The 19,633-nt window shown below is 37.7% G+C and overlaps 1 protein-coding gene across 1 annotated transcript in view; it reads right to left on the bottom strand.

Moving 5' to 3' along the window:
• Positions 1-6,553: 6,553 nt before the first annotated feature.
• Positions 6,554-19,633, bottom strand: part of CUNH10orf88 (chromosome unknown C10orf88 homolog) — a 21,375-nt gene continuing 8,295 nt past the window's right edge. The window contains exons 5-6 of the mRNA XM_017497884.2: positions 13,320-13,774; positions 6,554-8,304 (exon numbers count right to left, since the gene is read on the bottom strand). Of these exons, the coding sequence (XP_017353373.1) occupies positions 8,070-8,304; positions 13,320-13,774 (690 nt within the window). The 3' untranslated portion in view covers positions 6,554-8,069. The remainder of the gene's footprint in view (positions 8,305-13,319; positions 13,775-19,633) is intronic.

Below are 19,633 nucleotides of genomic sequence, written 5' to 3'. Positions count from 1 at the left end.
CATAGAGAGGCCCTGTCTCTACAGAAAATAAAAACTGAAAAAAACTTAGCTGGTTGTGGTGGTGCATACTTGTAGTCCAGCTTCTCAGGGGCTGAGGTGGATCACCTGAGCCCTGGGGTCGAGGCTTCAGTGAGCTGTGGTCACACCATTGTACTCCAGTCTGGGTAACAGAGAAAGATCCTGTCTCTAAAAAAAAAAAAAAAAAAAAAAAAAAAAAAAAAAAATAAAAATTAAAAAAAAAAAAAAAAAAAAAAAAGGAATAAGAATTATATTAACTAGTAACAGTTGGTTACCTACTAAAGGAGTAAACAGGAAAACAGGAATAGCAAATGAAAGAAACAGCTGTGGCATCCAGGCGATGGGGTGGTGAACAAAGATAGAACTAAGCATCTGGGGGGCCACCTGCTGGCTGAGCTCCAGGGCTCCAGGCAGAGTGTGTGGCAGTCTCGGGGATCTTCAGGACCTTAGTGCTGGGGAAACAGGCCAGAGGAGGCCAGTCCCAGCAGCTCTGGAGGAGCCGTCCGCCCTTGGAGCCAAGCAACTCCCTGGAGACAGCCCTGAGACCCCCTCCTGGAAGTGACCTCTTAGCCTCCAGTTTCTGGGCACTGTCTCCATCCTTTGACACTGATACACTTTTGTAACCAGCAAGCTCTGAGCAGAAAGAGCACCCACAAGTCCTCTCTTACCCCACCCAGTGGGGGATCCAGGAACATGGGCAACTATGCCTGGTGCAGGCATTCCAGGGGAGCCATGAAGGAGGTCTGTGGGACAAGGGTCTTCAGGATGCCCCCATTAGCAGGAGGGCAGAGTACCACACGTGGGCTTTAGAGCCCTACAAGCTCAGTTCCCATCCTGATTTGGCCTTCACCAGGGGAAGTCCTTTGACCCATCTGAGCCTCTGTGTCCTTGATGTGAAGTGGGGACTTGCACAGGTGACAGGGAAGAAGCAGTGAGATGAGGCCTGGTGACCCCACAGCACCCCATGATCCACAGGAAGTTGCCAAGGGCCTAAAGTTGGCTTCCCTCCTGACTGGACCCAGAAGCCTGGGTCTTTTACCAGGACCCCCCCCCACCCCACCCCTCAGAGTATGGCCATGAAACTCACACTCAGTGCAGACGGATCAGGGACATTGGAGATCCTGGTCATGGGAGAGGGAGAGGGGTTCAGAGGGAGAGCCCCGGGTGGGGGTGGTTATTTGTGGACACAGCTGTGAGTAAGCAGCACTTAGTAATCAGAAGAGTCCCCTCTCAAATGCCTGTACCCTGCTCACTCACCCCAGGACAACCCAGTCCTACTTCATCCACAGCCAGCCTAAGCAGACAGGAATGGAGCAGAGCTGGGCAGGGGTCTTGGAGAATGCCCAAGCTCCTCCTGAGCATCACATTCCGGCATCTCAGGTGCTGCCTTTCCCCTGCAGCATCAGGTGTGGGTCCAACAAGGAATGGATCCCCTGGGTCACAGCATAGGACTGTGTTCGCCCCAGGTAGGCACGCTGGGCTGGGCTGCAGCACAGTCAGAACAATACAGAGGAGTTGGCAGTAGCTAGAGGGTTTCCCCGCAGGAGATACAACCTACACCAATGTCAAACCTCCACAGAGCTGCACAGAGGTTCTTCAAAAAGTAGCCAATCCTGGCATTGTCCACTCGAAATGTTCCACCTGAACTTAGAGTGAAACCTAGATGCCTCATTGGTCCTACAGGTCCTTCCCCATCTTCCCTTCCCAGCTCACTCTTCCCACTCACATCCAACCAGGCTGTTCTTTCTTCCCTAATATTGTAGGTGTGCTCAGCCACTCCCTGCCTAAGGGCCTTTGCACTTGCCCTCTCTTTTGCCTAAAATGCAACCCCAGAGCTCAGATCACACATGAATGCCTCCCTTTTATCTTTCTTTGCTCAGATTGCATCTCTCAAGACTCACTCCCTATCTCCCACCCTCTTATTTCCTCCCTTCCCCAAGGCAGCCACTGTCTATTAATAGAACAGGTCACCCATTTTATTGTAGTCAGAGCTCCTCTCACTATGTGAATTCTTCATTTATTTTTGTTTTTTAACTCTCCATTTAGAATACAAGACTATGTCTCTCATGTTCAATTCTGTATTGCTCAGGACCCAGAACATTACATAATATTTGCTAAATAAATGAAAATGAAAAGAGAGCAGCCCCACCCTCCCTGATACACACACATTTGCCCTTCCTAGTCTCATCACGGACATCAGGATTTCCTGCTCTTGGCTGCAAAACACAGTGCCCAAGGGACCAAGCTAACTGCTCCAGCCTCTCCAGATATAACCTGTTAGAAATCTCTGCAGGGGAACAAGGATCTGCACTCCCTTTTCCTCCCCATGCTCTGCCCCCTCTCCTCACCCCTCAGTCATCTGGCAGAGCATCTGAGTGACTATAAGGTAAACACACCTGACATCAATAACTTAAGCATACCCTGAGATAACCCTGTGTGGCAGATGCACCTGAATGTGTGTTCAGAGGTAGTGAATCCAGGAGTGGTTAGCCCTGAGATTCATTTCTTGTCTGTGAGGAACATCTGAGCCCCAATCCCATCCTATGGAATGTAGGCCAAACAGGAGGCCAAGGCCATTTTGGGTTAAGTGAAGGCTGCCAGGTGGAGACTGCTAGGGGGAGGGTGCTAAGTGAAATTGCCACATAAACTGCATGCTCTTTGCCAGCAGTTGCGACTTTCCTTCCCAGCCCATCTCCACTGGGCTATGCAATTATTCTGTCCAGCCCACACTGAACTCTGTCCCCTGTATGTAGTCCATAATAAAATCCCATGTCTCAGTTTCTGGCTCTGAGTCTCTTCTTTGGCCTCTTGAGCCTGATGAGTTTGGAGTTGATAGGCGTTCGGCAGGACAGTGACCCAGCTGGAACCAGAGTTTGCCCAGGTGCCACATCTCCACCTTGCCCTACTGATCCTCTGGTCTCCCACAGGCCTTCCTTCCCAGGCCAGAGGCCCAAAGGCCTTAGATGTCACTGAGGCCTCAAATGTAAAAGGCCTCAAATGCCAAAGGCCTCAAATGCCAGTGCATGATTTGCAGGAACAGCGCAAAGGTCCAGCTCCCTGTCATTTCCACAGCAATTTTCTCATTGCCTGCTGGGTGCCAGCTGCTGGAGATCCCCACAAAGAGCTGCCACTGGGGGCAACCCTTCTAGGAAGGAGCGAGGAGCTGAGGAGAGGAAATTCTCACCGTGGGGACTGCTAAGAAACTAGTCATGGAGCTGCTCTATTCTCACACAAATCTACCCCTTGTGTGGCTGGAACTGACGTTTCCCTGGAGGTGTCCAGACAGCTGATGAAACACAGAGCCTACAAAAGCTGCCAGTCCTTAAGGCTACCAGCCCCTGACATGATGGAGTTTGTAAGGAGGCTCATGCCTTTGGCCCTTTTAATTGTCTCTTGATTGGCAGAGTTGATGTTGATGGAGGCTGAAGGTAAAACATATTTTTTGTCAAAATACTGCTCTTTAAAAGGTGCTTGCTAATTTTAGAACTTTTTGAGTGCTCTGCTGGCCCCAGTGTGTAAAAAAAAATAACTCTTAAATATTATTAGTTGGAGATTAAGTTAGTATCAGGTTCATTCTGGTGATACTGTAATACATATTAAATATAAAAAGCACATGGAATTTCACCAGGTAATCTTACCTCTAAACACTTAGCTTTAGGAAACAACTGTAAGTGTCCAAAGATGTATGCGCAAGCATGCACATTATACTATATTAATAAATGTAACAAACAACAAAAGTCTCCATTTTTTACCATGAATCTTATGGAAAAGACATACAAAGAACTGTGTGGATTTTAGTTTTTAAAGGACACTGATCCAGGAGAAGGAAACAGAGAAAGATGGCTGTCAGTCCTTAAAGCTGCCCAGTCCCTGGCCAAGATGGAGCTTATAAGGAGGGTCATGCCTTCGGCCCTTTTAATTGTCTCCTGACTGATGAAGGCTGAAGGTAAAACAAACATCCTCCCCACAGGAACACCAAATTGAACAACTATCTACACCAAAAAAGCATCTTAATAAAAACCAAAAACCGCCGGGCATGGTGGCTAAGGCCTGTAATCCCAGCACTTTGGGAGGCTGAAGTGGGCAGATCACCTGAGGTCGGGAGTTCACGAGCAGCCTGACCAACATGGAGAAATCCTATCCCTACTAAAAATACAAAATTAGCAGGTTGTGGTGGCACACGCCTATAATCCCAGCTACTTGGGAGGCTGAGGCAAGAGAACTGCTTGAACTTGAGAGGCAGAGGTTGTGGTGAGCCAAGATTGCACCATTGGAATCCAGCCTGGACAACAAGAGTGAAACTCTGTCTCGAAAAACAAACAAGCAAAAAGATGAGTGATCACAGTAAATGTTTTTAACTTCATATCACTGCAAGAGGCACTGAAGAGGATGGGAAAGACAGTCGTAAATTGCCAACATCACTCACCTCCCCCATCCCCTGGCAGTGGCTAAATGACATGGAGAAAAAAAAATCTGTGCACTTGATGAGAGGGAGAGCGCAGTGATTGTGGGACTTTGCATTGAAACTCAGTGCTTCTCTGTCACAGCAGAAAGCAACACCAGGCAGAACTCAGCCAGTGCCCACGGAAGGAGCATTTAGACCAGTTACAGCCAGAGGGGAATCACCCCTCCCAGTGGTTGGAACCTGAGTTATGGCAAGCCTGGACACTGCAGGCTGAAGTGCTCTGGGTCCTAAATAAACTTGAAAGGGGGTCTAGACCACAAGGACTGCAATTCCTGGGCAAGTCCAACTATATGGAATTCAGGAAACAGGAAAACCGTGGAGATGATAAAGAGAGCAGTGGCTGCCAGAGGTTGGGGAGTGAGGAGGAATGAGTAAGTGGAGCATAGAGGATTTTTAGGGCAGTGAAACTAATCTGTTTGATACAATAACGGTGGATACATGTCATTATACATCTGTCCAAACTCATAGATTGTACAACACTAAGAATGAATTCTATGTGAACTATAGACTTTGGGTGATAATGACGTCAATCTAGGCTCGTCAGTTGTAATAGATGTACCACTCTAGTGAGAATGTTGATAGTTTAGGAGGTTATACACATGTGAGGATAGGGAACATATGAGAAATCTCTGTAGCTTCTCTCAATTTTCCTGTGAACCTAAAATGGCTTTTCAAAAGCCTTAAATAAAAAACTTGAATTTATTAACTTCTATAAACACATGCACTACAAAGACTTGCATAATACATTTCTAAGTTTGAAAACAATTGAACATTTGTGTCAATATGGAAACATCCTAGCAAATACTGCTTTTCTATTTCAAAGAAGGAAACTAATTTCCCTGTTAATCAAGTATGTTTTCACAACTATGAAAAATGCTGACCCTTAATAAATGACCCTGCATGGCTCCTTAACTGTAACACTTTTTTTTTTGTAGAGTCAGGGCCTCACTATGTATACCCAGGCTGGACTCAAACTCCCTGCCTCAAGTGATCCTTCTGCCTCAGCCTCGCAAAATGTTTTTAAGATTGTAAGTGTGAGCCACCATGCTGAGCCAGACTATAATACTTTAATTTCACAAGTTTTCTGCCTGACACTGGGAAGCCAAACGAAATCAGCCATTTGAAATAGAAATACTTTTAGAGGCCAGGTGCAGTGGCTCATACCTGTAATCCCAACAGTTTGGGAGGCTGAGGTAGGTGGATTAATTGAGGTCAGGAATTCAAGACCAGCGTGGCCAACACAATGAGACCCCATCTCTACTAAAAATACAAAAATTAGCCAGGTGTGGTGGTATGCTACTCAGGAGGCTGAGGTAGGAGAACTGCTTGAACCCAAGAGGCGGACATTGAAGTGAGCCGAGATCATGCCATTGCACTTCAGCCTGGATGACAGAGTGAAACTGTCTCAAAAAAAAAAAAAAAAAAAAAACACTTTTAGGAATATTTTGTCTTTGATTTTTAATATAAACACTAAGCTAATTCAAATAACAGTTCCTCTATGTTATGCTGACATTGTTCCAAATAACAAATAAAATCTGTAGAGAAATCACAAATTTATCAAATTTCAAATTGCCAAATATTACTTTTTCTTGCTTCCCAATTACTTTATCATAAAATATATGCAGAAGGAACTCAGAAATGACCTTTCAACTGTCTGCCCCTATCTTCATTCATCATCCTTGCTTAGAATACGGTAATTGCTACTACATCATAGTGAGGCATTCTGTGAATCAATGAACAGACCACAACTACGAGAAGATGCAGGACTATCAACAAACAGACTCAAACTTCAGTGAGACAGACTTCTCAATGAGAAAGGAGAGACTATCTTATATCTATAGGAACTGTCCCATAAATAATGGCTCTTCAGGAAATAACAAAAGGGATATGCAAATCCTGACATTACCGTGGTCACAGTTTGTTCCGTATACTACGTCACCTCTGTAGCATGATGAAAATGAACAAACAGCACACAAATCAGGCTTCCTTTTGTTACCAACAAAGCTGGTCCTCCAAAAGATGGGGTCTTTCCCTGCTGGGTGTCACAAAGCCAATGCCTGAAACCAAAAGTGAGTGACAAACAGTGCAGGTTTTATTCAATGGCCACAGAATTGAGAAGCCGGAGCATGGCTCACAAATCAGCTTCTCAACTAATGAGGATTGAGGGGGTTAAAATATAATTTATCTAATAAAGCTGTTGCATATTAAAGCAAAGGGAGGAATATTCATGTATTTTTCAGAAATGGGCAGCAAGCTTCCTGAAACGAGAGTGCTGCCTTTCTTTTTGTCCTTTCATGGCTTCTTCTGGTCATTGTCATGGCGACTGTCAACTGTCATGGCACTAGCGGGAGTGTCATTTAGCACAGAAATAAGATTATAATAAGGCTGAGGTCTTTTTCAAGTCATCTGGTCAGGTATCCTGCTTGTTATCAGTCTCCACTGGTCTGGTTACAAAGGGAACTTTTTTCACAGGCATTCTGTTTCTTAAAGATACGCAGAGTTAGGGCAGGGTAGAAATTCAACTATGTCATGCAGGCATTACATCAGTTAAGACTTTTAAAGAACAAATACGCCAAAACATTAAAGGGTATGAGACATCCTTTTTCTAAAAGATAAAACATTTGAAGCAAAGATTAGTTGAAAATAAAACAGTTCTACTAACTAAAGACAAGTAGTTTCCAGAGCAGGTATATTTATTTTTATATGCGAATATATCACCTTTCAACACATATACAATAGTTATAAAATCTGAAAACTAAGTCTACCAGAGAGAATTGCAATCTCTTGACTCATATGTATTCATCCTTCCATGCGGAGGCTCAGTATTTCACACAATAAACATGCCAGAAAAGAATTCTGGGGAGAAAACCTGTATCAGCTCAAAAGAGGTTTTCTTATACTGTCTGGGGTTACTGAGGTCAAACAAGATGACTGCACCTGTTTTACAGGAAACATTAAATCCAAAGTACTAATCCTAACAAGGACTAGGCTGGTTCTGATGTTTACTTTCCTACCCAGAGCAACTCTGTAATGAAACAAATAGTATTAACAGGCCCAGAGTGAGCTAATTTTACACATCCCAAATATCATACCTTATTTATTATCTCAGATAAACAATACAAAATGTAAATTAATAATCTGAATTAAAGGCTCCAAGTCTGAAGTATCCAATTTCCCAAGATAATTAGAAAAAGAAAAAAAATCAAATACTCTAAGGATCATTTTTCATATTTCTAAGACTATAAAATATTTGTGTAAATAAAATTTATACTTAAACACACATACAATACAAACTAATGAACTATATTAGAAATCCTCAAGCATTTTAAACACAACACAAGTATATGTAAATTTCTGTAAGACTGAAAAATATCATGAGCAAAAGTAATTTGTATCATATTAACTCAGTGTACAATACTGGATTTAAAATAATAAGTGTAATAAAAATGAAAACTGAGGTCACTTTATATAAGACAATGATCCCTAAAAGGACATTAAATACTTGCTTTTCTTAAATATTTTTGGGTTTTGGCATTGTAATAAATATGTAATAAATATCTGCAGTACACTGTTTTATGTTGAGTGCTTATCTTTCTCCATTTGAAAGTCTTTCTCCAGAGTCATAATGTCTTAGAGGCATCCCAGTGGGCGGAGAGTTGGGATTTTGCAGCAAGTCCATTAACAAAGCAATCTTATCATCAATGTGTTCCTGGAGTTTATATATTCGCTGATCAATGTAATCCATAAGTTTCTTTTCCATCAGTTCCATATTTTTAGAAAGAATCTTTTCCAAGTAGGAAAAAACAGGTTGCTCTTCCATTCTAAAAATACATTTTAAAAAATATATAAATTTTCCCTAATATAACAAAAACAATCAAGCTTATAAAACAAGCAGCCAACATATATTGAGATTTGTCTCCACAACTCTGCTCTGTCTTCTTACAATGCATTTTCAGGTTCTAATGCACATCCACAACAGGCAATCACAGCCCTAAATGCCCAACATATTATTGTTTAATTCTTTTTTAGTATACAATTGAACTAGAAATATAAGAGTGAAAAGGAACCCTGAAAGAACAAGTCTTTAGAAAGTGTTGTTTTGCTTTGAGCTCCAAATCAAAACTAATCTTGCCCAATTTTCTTCTAAAGTTAGCACGTATATTTTCAAATACTTCCCCAAGCAACTCTATAGTTTTTTCTTCCTTCATACAAACAACCTTACTAAACTACCGGAAGGTTCTTTTATTAACCTGATATAAAAACACTTGAGAATTTAGAATGGGAAAGCCAATAAATAAAAAGCACACCAATTTCTAATGCTCACAATGAACATTAGAACGGTAAGTCTCGAGCCAGGCATGGTAGCTCACACCTGTAATCCCACCATTTTGGGAGGCAAGGTGAGTGGATAACTTGAGGTCAGGAGTTTGAGACCAGCCTGGCCCACATGGTGAAACTCCATCTCTACTAAAAATACAAAAATTAGCAGGGTATGGTGGTGGGTGCCTGTAGTCCCAGCTACTTGGGTAGATCGACTGAACCCAGGAGATGAAGGCTGCAGTGAGCCGAGACTGAGTCACTGCACTCTAGTCTGAGTGACAGAACAAGACTCCATCTCAAAACAAGAACAGTAACTCTCAGACTGTGGTCCACAAAACCCTGGGGTCTCTACGACTCTTTTAGAAATTCACTGAGATCACAAGTGTATTTATACTAAGATGTTATTTTACTTTTTCATCCTCATAATCATGAATTTTCTAGAGGCTACAAAATGTATGTTATTGCTCTGATGACTAACAGAATTTGTAGTTGTGTATTCTTCTCTTTCCTAAAATTTCAAAGTTGTAGAGATTTAGTGTATAAATATATGCTTTTTCAGAGATTAATCCAGTCTGTTCTCAGTATTCCTACTGTGCTCTTACTAGCTATATTTGACTATACACGCTATAATTCAATATATATAAAACAGCCAAAAGCTATTATGTATTGATTCATGTACATTTAAAATAATGCTATTCTCGATAAAATTTTAGAAGACAGTCCGGCAGTTTTTTCACAAACACTCTTATTTATGTTAATACACAGTGGGTTTATTGTTTTTAAACAAATAAATATTTTTATGTAGCCTAGTTTATTGGGATCCTCAATTATTTTTAAGAGTGTAAAGACCAAAAGTCTGAGAACCACTACTCTAGAATACACCAGAGTTTTTAAGAAGCTCTTTATTTTGAAATAATTATGGATTCACAGGAAGTTGCAAAGATATTAGTTCCTCAGTGCCCTTTATCCAATCCTCCCAATGGTTACATCTTGTCTGCCTATAATCCAATATCAAAACCAGGAAATTGATATTAGTATAATGTGTGTGTGTAGTGCTATGCCATTTTATCACAGGTACACATATGTATTTAAACACCACCATAATCAAAAGGCAGAACTATTCCTTCACTACAAATGATCTCCTTCCTCTACTCCTTTATTGTCATATCTACTTCCCTGAATTCTTCTTTCCCTAATACCTGCTAACCATCAGTATGTTGTCCATCTCTACAATTTTATTATTTTGAGACTATTATATAAATGAGATCATACAGTATGTGAACTTTTAAGATTCTCTTTTGTCATTCAGCAAAACGCCTTTGAGAGACATCTAAGTTACTTCTTACTGCTCACCAGCATTGCATGATATGGATGTATCACAGTTTAACCATTCACCTAATAAGATGTTTTAGTTGGGACTTTTGGGCTATTACAAAGAAAGCTTCTATGAACAACTGTGTACAAGTTTCTGTGTGGACATGAGCTTTCATTTATCTGGGATGTCCAGGGGTATAATTGCTGGGTTGTATGGTAACTACATGTTTAGTTTTTAAGATATTGCCAAAATACTTTTTAGAGTGACTGTACCATTTTATATTCCTGCCAACAATGTATGTTCCCACACATCTTTGTCAGCATTTGACATCATTATTGTTTTTAAATTTTAAGCATCCCAATAAGTTTGTAGTGATATCTTGTGGTTTTAATATGCATTTCCCTAACAGTCATGAAGTCAGTGTTGATCAGCTTTCCATGCGCTTGTTTGCTATTTGTATATCCTGTCTGTTGAAATGACTATTCTTTCATCCGTATTCTAACTGGATTGTTAGGTTTTTTTTCTTTCTTTTAAACATAGAGTTTTGAGAGTTTTTTATGTATTTCAGATACAGGTCATTTGCTGGATTTGTAATTTGCAAATATTTTCTCCCAGTTTTATTTTAATTCCCTTAACAGGGTCTTTTACAAACAAAAGTTTTAAATTTTGATGGGGCCCAATTTTTCAGTTTTTTATTTTATGGATCATGCTTTTGGTGGCATATCTGAGAACTCATTTCTTAGTCCTAGGTCCCCAGTTTCTCCCATAGATTAGAAAGACTTTGTAGTTTTACATCTTACATTTTAGTCTATAAGTAATTTTGTGTTAATTTTTGTATAAAGTATAAGGTTTAAATCACAATTCATTTTTTGCCTGTGGATATCCAACTGCTCCAGCACATTAAAAAAACAATTCTACCTCTATTGAATTATTTTTACATCTTTGTCAAAAATCAGTTGGTGTACTTGTGTAGAGCTATTTCTGTGCTATCCATCTATATGACTATCTCTCTGACAATAGCACAGTCTTGAATACTGTGGCTACGTGACTGGAAATCAAGTAGTGATTTCTCTTACTTTATTATTTTTCAAATTTTTTTCTATTTCCTTTATCTTTCCATTTTAAAAAATTCTCCATTTCTAAATTTTAGAATCATCTCATTTATATTTATAAAAAATCATGCTCAACTTTTCATAGGAATTGCATTAAATTTATATATCAACTAGAAGAGGATGGCATTTTTACTATGTTATGCCTTTAAATCAATGAATAAGGTATGTCTCTCCAGTTTTTAGGTCTTCTTTTATCAGTAGTTTACGATTTTCAGTTCACATATCCTGCATATATTTTGTTAAGTTTATAAACTTTTATTTTTACAGATTTATATATTTTACATATATTTATATGTATTTTTCTGTATTTTAGTTTTGGGGGGCAATCTAGTTTGGTGTCAGGTTAATACTGACTTCATAGAATGAGTTGGAAAGTCTTCCCTCCTCTTCTAGTTTTTAGGAGCATGTAAAATTGGTGTTCTTTAAATGTTCAGTAGAAATTTCCAGTGGAGCCATCTGGGCATGGATATTTCTTTTTCATGAGCTTTCCGATAATGAATTAAATATTTTTAGTGGTTATAGGACTATTCTATTATTTATTTCATGTTGGCTGATTTTGGTAGTTTGTGGTTTTGGGGAAATTAATCCATTTCTCCTAGGTTGCCAAATTTTGAGCATAAAGTTGTTTGTAATACTCCCTCCCTTATTATCTCTTAAATGGCCTTAGGATCAGCAGTGACATCTCAGTACATTCCTTTTATACTGATGTTTACACTTCTTTCTTTTTATCTTTTGATAGTCTTGTTAGAAGTTTATTAATTTTATTGAAATTTTCAAAGAACTGGCTTTTGGCTTCACAGATTTTATTTGCTTGTTTTCAGTTACATTGATTTCTGTTCTTTATTATTTCCTTCTTTCTGCTTGCTTTTAGCTCAGTTTGCTTGGCTTTAAAATTATACATTAAATCTTTTTAATGGTTATAGAAATATTCTGATTATTTTATTTTGGTTGAGTTGTAGTTTTATGCTATTAATTTGAGAACAATCCCCTTTTCTAATGTAATCATTTAGTGCTATAAATACTTATCAACACTTCTTTAGCTGCATCCCACAAATTTTGATGTGTTGTATTTTCACTCATTTCTGTGTGTATTACTTTTAATATCTGTCAAGACTTTTTCTTGAACCATAAATTTAAGTGTGCTGTGTAATTCCCAAGTATCTGGAAATTCTGTTGTCTTTTATTGATTTCTAGTTAGATTCATTTCTGGTCAGAAAACATACATTGTCTTATTTCATTCCTCTTGAATTTGGTCAGATTTGCTAGATATAATCTATCTTTGCAAATCTTCCATAGATGCTTGAAAAAAAATGTATATTCTGCTATTGTTGGTACAGTTCTCTATGAATGTCAACTCAATCCTGTTGGTTGTTGGTGCTGTTTAGTTACAAAATAATCCAACTACCTCATTTTCAAATGAAATCTCTTAGGCTAAAAAAGATTAAACAGTGTGGCAACATGTTTAAGCCAAAATCACACCTAGACTCCAGAATTTCCAGTCTAGAATACCATTTGACACACTATATCTACTTAAGCAATTAGGAACATACTACTAAATACTTAGCTACATCTTAATCAAATATGTACTGCCAAAATAAGAGATTAAGAAGTTGGGGATACTAGTTTGTAAACTACAAATAATCATTATCCCAATATAGTTTTTTAATAATGCAGGAATTTTCCTAGACCAAACATAACTTTAAGGAAAATGCCCCAATGACATGCTTAACATACCCACGCACAAAACAGTACAAACACATTAAAAATAACATCAAGATTATGATTCCCACAGCTCCTTTCCATTCATGCAAATCACTTTCTATTTCCCACTGTGAGCTAATACTTGCGACCCTTCCACAAAATGCCTGAGAAGTGTGCAAAACCTCCAGTTATTGAGACTTCTTTCAAAGTAATCCATTCTACTCTGTAGTTATCCCCTTTAAGTATATTAGTGGTAAAACGTAAAAGCTGCTAAAATTATCTCTGGAAACAAATTTTAGGCAGTACTCATTGAGACAAATCTGTTTCCTTTCATCTGATTCTCCCAGCTACCAAATCGAAACTTCTTATGCCTTAAAATAATACTTACCCAACACCAAGAATGTGTTCACCATGCTTGGTGAAGTTTTCCCGACATTCGGTCTTATTTCCCACACGGAGATGGTTAACTTGACTACATAAATTCTGGAGAAAAGGCAGCAACTCAGAGTTAGGCATATTTGAGTTGTCACTTGCTTTCTTTGGTAAGAAACAAGACATTGCATTTTTAAGATCATTTTCAAGAGGGGAATGGTTTTGAGGCACAATTTTACACTCATCAAGCTTTGTAGAATTTTCTCCACCAGGTAGCTGTGTACTTTTTTCAATGTAAGTTTGTAAGTTTTCAGTCATGTTCCCGGATGTCAATCCAGTTCTAAAAGGAAAAGGTGTGGAGGATGACTTGTCTAAGGCTCCTAAGGTAGCTGAGGGTTGTAGTCCAATCATGTGCTTGTATCCAGTATTGGCCAACACCGAATGAAGCTGCTCTCCAATGGGACTACAATTCTAAACAAGGTAAACAACTAAATGTTAATATTAATAATACTGACAGCTAACTTTTGGAGTAATTACTATGAGTCAGGCACATGCATTGTTTCATTTGATCCTCAAAAGATCCTTATTAAGTAGGCTACTATTACTATCTCAATATTAAGTTGAAGAGACCAAGGCTAAAGGTAGCTAGCCAAGGTAACCAGCCAGTAAGTGGCAGAATTGGGACATGAACACAGGCCACTTAACTCCACAGTCATGACTTTCAATCATTTCATTGTAGCTTTTCCCAAAAGATTAAATAAATACTAGTATGAATAGTCAAACTGCATTGACACATTTTAATGTTTCCATTACAAATGTCTGTTTAATTTATAATAAAATGTACTACTCTCAACTGAGTCACAAGAACTGATACATTTCTTAAAATTCAATTACATTATTCCCAACTGTCAAAATATGGTAAGTTATTCATGTTTACCTAGTCATATTTTTTGCAATGAATTTTTCCTGGTAACTACACAGATAGTTGCACTATTTAAAGTTAGATGCTCTATGGGTACATTTGTGACAAATTCTTTTTTTTAAGACGGAGTTTCACCCTTGTTACCCAGGCTGGAGAGCAATGGGGTGATCTTGGCTCGCCACAATCTCCACCCCCCAGGTTCAAGCAATTCTCCTGCCTCAGCTTCCCAAGTACCTGGGATTACAGGCAGGTGCCACCATGCCTGGCTAATTTTTTGTACTTTTAGTATGACATTTTCAATGACTGAAATGAGCTACTTCTGGCTGTGTTTGCTTTAAGAATTTCCAGGATAATGAGAGTTATGTTTTGCAACCTCATTTCAACTGTTTATGAAGTATTATTTCCTGAGAAGATTCTGCTTATCTTGAGGGGATGATTACAATATCTGTTTTATGTTCTTTAATTTTTCCATTAGATTAAAAACAAAAAAACAAAACAAAACAAAACAAAAACCTCTAGCCTAACTAAGTCTTAAGGCATATGGCTCTACTCTAAATTCAAAACATAAAAATCTACTATATATTCTTATCAGGGGATATCATCCCACACTTATTGCTGTTCAACAGCTGGTGAAACACAGACTGAAAAAGCAATGTGCAAATTAGCTGAAAAGCTCAGTTGATATAGATATTCTAAAACGTTATTACTAGACTAAACCAGAACAACATTCATTTATTCAACAAATATTTACCAGAAATCTACTCTGTGTTAGGTATTGTTTTAAGCACCGGATAACAGCAGTGAACAAAATAAATTAAAATCCCTGACCTCACAGAGCCTATATGACAGGGGAGCAAAGAGACATAAGCTACAAAAGAAGGAAAAAGGGGAAAGAAAAGAAAGTGAGAGAAAGAAAAAGGCAGAAGAAGAGAAAGAAAGTGAAGGAAGAAAGGAGAGAAAGAAAAGAAAAAAGAAAAGTAAGAAAAAATGTATCATGAAATGGGGATGGTGATAAATAATTTAGCGAAAAATAGAGCAGGAAAGAGGAATAACAAGGGCCAAGGAAGCTGGGGGAAGATTTGTAATGTCAGGTCCCCATCTAACTTTTTACTGAATGGCACTTTGGAAAAGTGCTCTTAACAGAGAAATGTTAACCTATTTTAAGTGTATCTTGTTTCATAAAATGCAAGTTTTGAATAAACCTGAATATTTAAATATTCCTGGAACAATATGAATTATATATAATTATAAAATGTTAACACTGGACAATTCCCCATAAACTCAAAGAAGTTTTACTCAGTCATAACAGGAAAGCCCCTTTATTTCTCTATGACACTTCAAAACAAAATGTACAATGGAAAACTGACAAACCTACACTAAAAGTAATAATATTTACACTACAGTCAATGTCAAAAATATGGGTGAACATTAAGTAGGCAGAACATTTAAACAGAAAAATCTAAATATAAAGGTATTTGCTATGTAAATTTTTCTTTTCTGACATATAATATTCTGTTTATAGGAATTCACTGATTATAAAAATTAGTCATTGTTTAAAATGTAAAATAGTACAGCAGTGATGAAAAACAGTATGGAGTCACCTCAAAAAATTAAAAACAGAACTACCATATGACCTAACAATCCCACTTCTGAGCATATATCCAAAAGAACTAAAATCAGGATCTCAAAAAGATTTACACTCCCATGTTCATTGCAGCACTACCCACAACAGCCAAGATACAGAAACAACCAAAATGTCCATTGACTGATGCATTGATCAAGAAAATGAAATGAAATATCATTGAATATCATATGATGAAATACCATTCAGCCTTTGAGAAGAAGGATATTTTGTCATGTGACAATATGATTAATTTAGAAGACACGCTAAGTGAAATAAGCCAGGCACAGTAAAATAAATAATGCATGATTCCACTCACATGACATATCTAAAATAGTTAAACTCAGAAACAGAGAGTAGAATGGTGGGAAGGAGAAATGAGGAACTGCTATTCAGCGGGTATAAAGTTACAGCTCTACAAGATGAATCTGTTTTAGAGTTCTGTATAACAATGTCCATAGTTAACAATACCATATTATACATTTAAAAATTTGTTAAGAAGGTAGATCTCATGTTAAGTATGCATACCACAATTTTAAAAAGGTCATATTTTCTGATATGAGAGCTCTTTAGATGATCTTTTCTCTTTGGATTAAATATGAAGAAATTCACAGATATATTTATATGCCACTACAGGAAATGAAGAAATCCCAGGTGCTTGGTAGCTATTCCTTTACTTCTTTTTATGTGAGCATCCAGTGCTAATGTACTATTAAAACTTTTCAAGAAACTTAACTATGCATGACTAGGTAACTGCATAATATTCATAAAATCAGAGAAAGGTGTATTTATTGATTAGTAAAAGGTCTACGATGTCCTTTCAAGTGAAAAATGTTCCTGAGCAACATATGCAGTATGAAAGCATTTAGAGAGAACTGTGCCCATATACTTACACACGGATATGTGTATATGCATAACTACATATATTGTTTATACATACAACAGAGATTTCTGAAAAATTAATAGTTTATCTTCGAATACACTGTAGGATTTAGGAAAGTATGAATTTCCTATATCTTTTTATTTTTTTATATCACCTTTAATGATCAGAAAGAAATTAAATAATAAAGCCATTTTTATTTTGAAGGAGAAAAAAGCAAGAGGATAACTCCTGATTAACCGAATGTTTTCTGAGAAAATGGGGCATATCCTTTCATTCAGATAACATTAAATGACAACCATATGCTACACCCTTTGATATAGAATTCATATTCAAGTATTCTAAATTGCTAGAGCAAAAGCAAATCAAAGCCAGTAACTTAACTTCAAATACAAGGAAATAAAAAATAACCTTAATATTTATTGAGAAATCGCAAAGGTTTGGATTGTATTTCAGACTCACAAAGCTCAGAGTGTTGAACTTTAATAAAACGTTCAAGAAAACAAGTAATCCCAAGGCACAGGTAAGTCAGAGAGAATCCAAAACTTCTGAGGTCCCTCCTTTCCCCCAAGAGAAGTCCTGCCCAAACAACATGTGTGATCACACCACTTACACAGAAGGAGTTAATTTGGTTATGAAACGTCCCCATTTTATGTGCAGAAAGTTACACAGCTTATATGACATTTTCTACACCTTAGAATGTATAGATGACTAGTTTGTCATCAATAAGCAATCCTAGAGAACCAAGTACATCCTGTAAGAACCACTCCATACATAAGGACTTTTTTTACTGGGAAGAAAGTCTTCCATTAACATGTTTAAAGGACACAGAACTCTTCCCCAGGGTGTCCCAGAAATACCCCTGCATTAGTGGTGATAAGAAAGCAAGTAATAGCACAGTATACATAGGAGTAACCCATGAGTGCTGGCTGAGGATGACAATGGGGTCTTATGCATTGCTACACGCATAAAAAACTCTAGAAGGATACACGCCAAACTGCTAGCTGTGTATCCTCTGGGGTACAAAATGACAACCGGAAAAAATTTTTAATTTTTGCCTAACACTTCTGTATTGTTTAAAATTCATGGCCGAGAAAAATTATTTATAAATAAAATTTATAAAAATGTAAAGACGTAGCCAAAATAAAAATATATCTAGTTTCATTTTTTCCTAAAGTCAAGTTTTTAAAATAGAGAAACGAGACAGTAAACTAATTAATATCCTCCAGCAGTTTCCAAAATATGTTCACAAACAATTGCTTCCTTTTTAAAATCTTCCATTAAAAGAGTTACTATCAAACTACAATGTACATAAAACTCATTTAGGCATGACTGTTTAAAACACTGATTCCTGGACTCTACCCTCTGGGATTGGGTAGGTAGTGAGGGCCAGGAATCTGTATTTTGAAGACATTCCAAAGGAGCTGACACAGGTGTTCAATGGACCATACTTGAAAAAATAGACTGCCCTAAATATTCTCTTAACAAAGCTCAAAGCTTAACAAGCTTGACAAATTCTTTAATTATCCTCAATATTCTTTTATACAAGTATCTTCTAATTTCTTCTTTATCTCTAAACTTGAAGAAAAAAAAAAACAAAAAAAACAAAACCGTGTGCACTTAGTAACTTCACATCCCAAATACCCAGTTACAAATCCCTCACAATCTGGTTTACATCTCATCACTATTCAAACTTACTCTACTCCCTGAGGATCTCCAAGAAACAGTTGATCATCCCAATAGGGGTGTGTGTGTGTGTGTGTGTATGTGTGTGTGTGTGTATACATACATATATATGTGTATATATATGTATACACATGTATATATGTGTGTGTATATACATTATATATATGTGTGTGTGTGTGTGTGTGTGTATACATATATATATATATATATATAGAGAGAGAGAGAGAGGTGTATATGTCACTTGACAATGTTTTGGTCCACAATGAGGTATGTGTCACTTGACAACGTTTTGGTCCACAATGGACCCCACACACAACCCATTATAATCATATGGAGCTAAAAAATTCCAATCGCCAAGTGGCATCATAGTAACACATTACTCAGATGTTTGTGGCAATGTTGTTGTATACCAACCTATTGTACTGCCAGTCATGTAAAAGCATTGCATATACAATTATGTACATTGTATACCACTTAGTAATAATGACTATGTTGCTTATGTATTTACTATACCATATCTTTAGTCTTAACGTATATTCCTTCTGCTTATAGATTTTAAAAGTTAACTATAAAACCACCTCAAGCAGGTCCTTCAGAAGGTCTTACAGAAGAAGGCATTGTTATTATATGAGATGACAGCTCTATGCGTATTACTGTCCCTGAAGACCTTCCAGTGGGACAAGATATGGAGATGGAAGATGGTGATACTTATGATCCTGACCCTATGTAGGCCTAGACTAATGTGTGTGTTTGTGTCTTTATTTTTAGAAAAAAGTTTAAAAATTAAAAACAATTAAATACCAAAAAAGCTTATAGAACAAGGATACAAAGAAACAAAATATATTTGTACAGCTATACAATGAGTTTGTGTTTTAAGCTAAGTATTACTACAAAAAAGTTTTTTAAAATTTAAGTTTATAAAGTTAAAAAGTTAAAATAGGCCAGGCACGGTGGCTCACACCTGTCATCCCAGCACTTTGGGAGACCAAGGCAGGAGGATCACCTGAGAACCTGGAGTTTGAGACCAGCTTGGCCAACATGGCAAAATACCATTTCTACTAAAAATACAAAAATTAGCTGGGTGTTGTAGCGCACACCTGTAATCCCAGCTACTCGGGAGGCTGAGGTAAGAGAATTGTTTGAACCCAGGAGGCAGAGGTCACAGTGAGCTGAGATTGCACCATTGCACTCCAGCCTGGGCAACAGAGCAAGACTCCGTTT

The sequence above is a fragment of the Cebus imitator genome, unplaced genomic scaffold (assembly GCF_001604975.1).
Source record: "Cebus imitator isolate Cc_AM_T3 unplaced genomic scaffold, Cebus_imitator-1.0 Scaffold235, whole genome shotgun sequence".
Classification (NCBI taxonomy): Eukaryota; Metazoa; Chordata; class Mammalia; order Primates; family Cebidae; genus Cebus; species Cebus imitator.
Note: the sequence above shows the minus strand (reverse complement) of the source record. Positions and strands in the feature narration are given on the sequence as shown.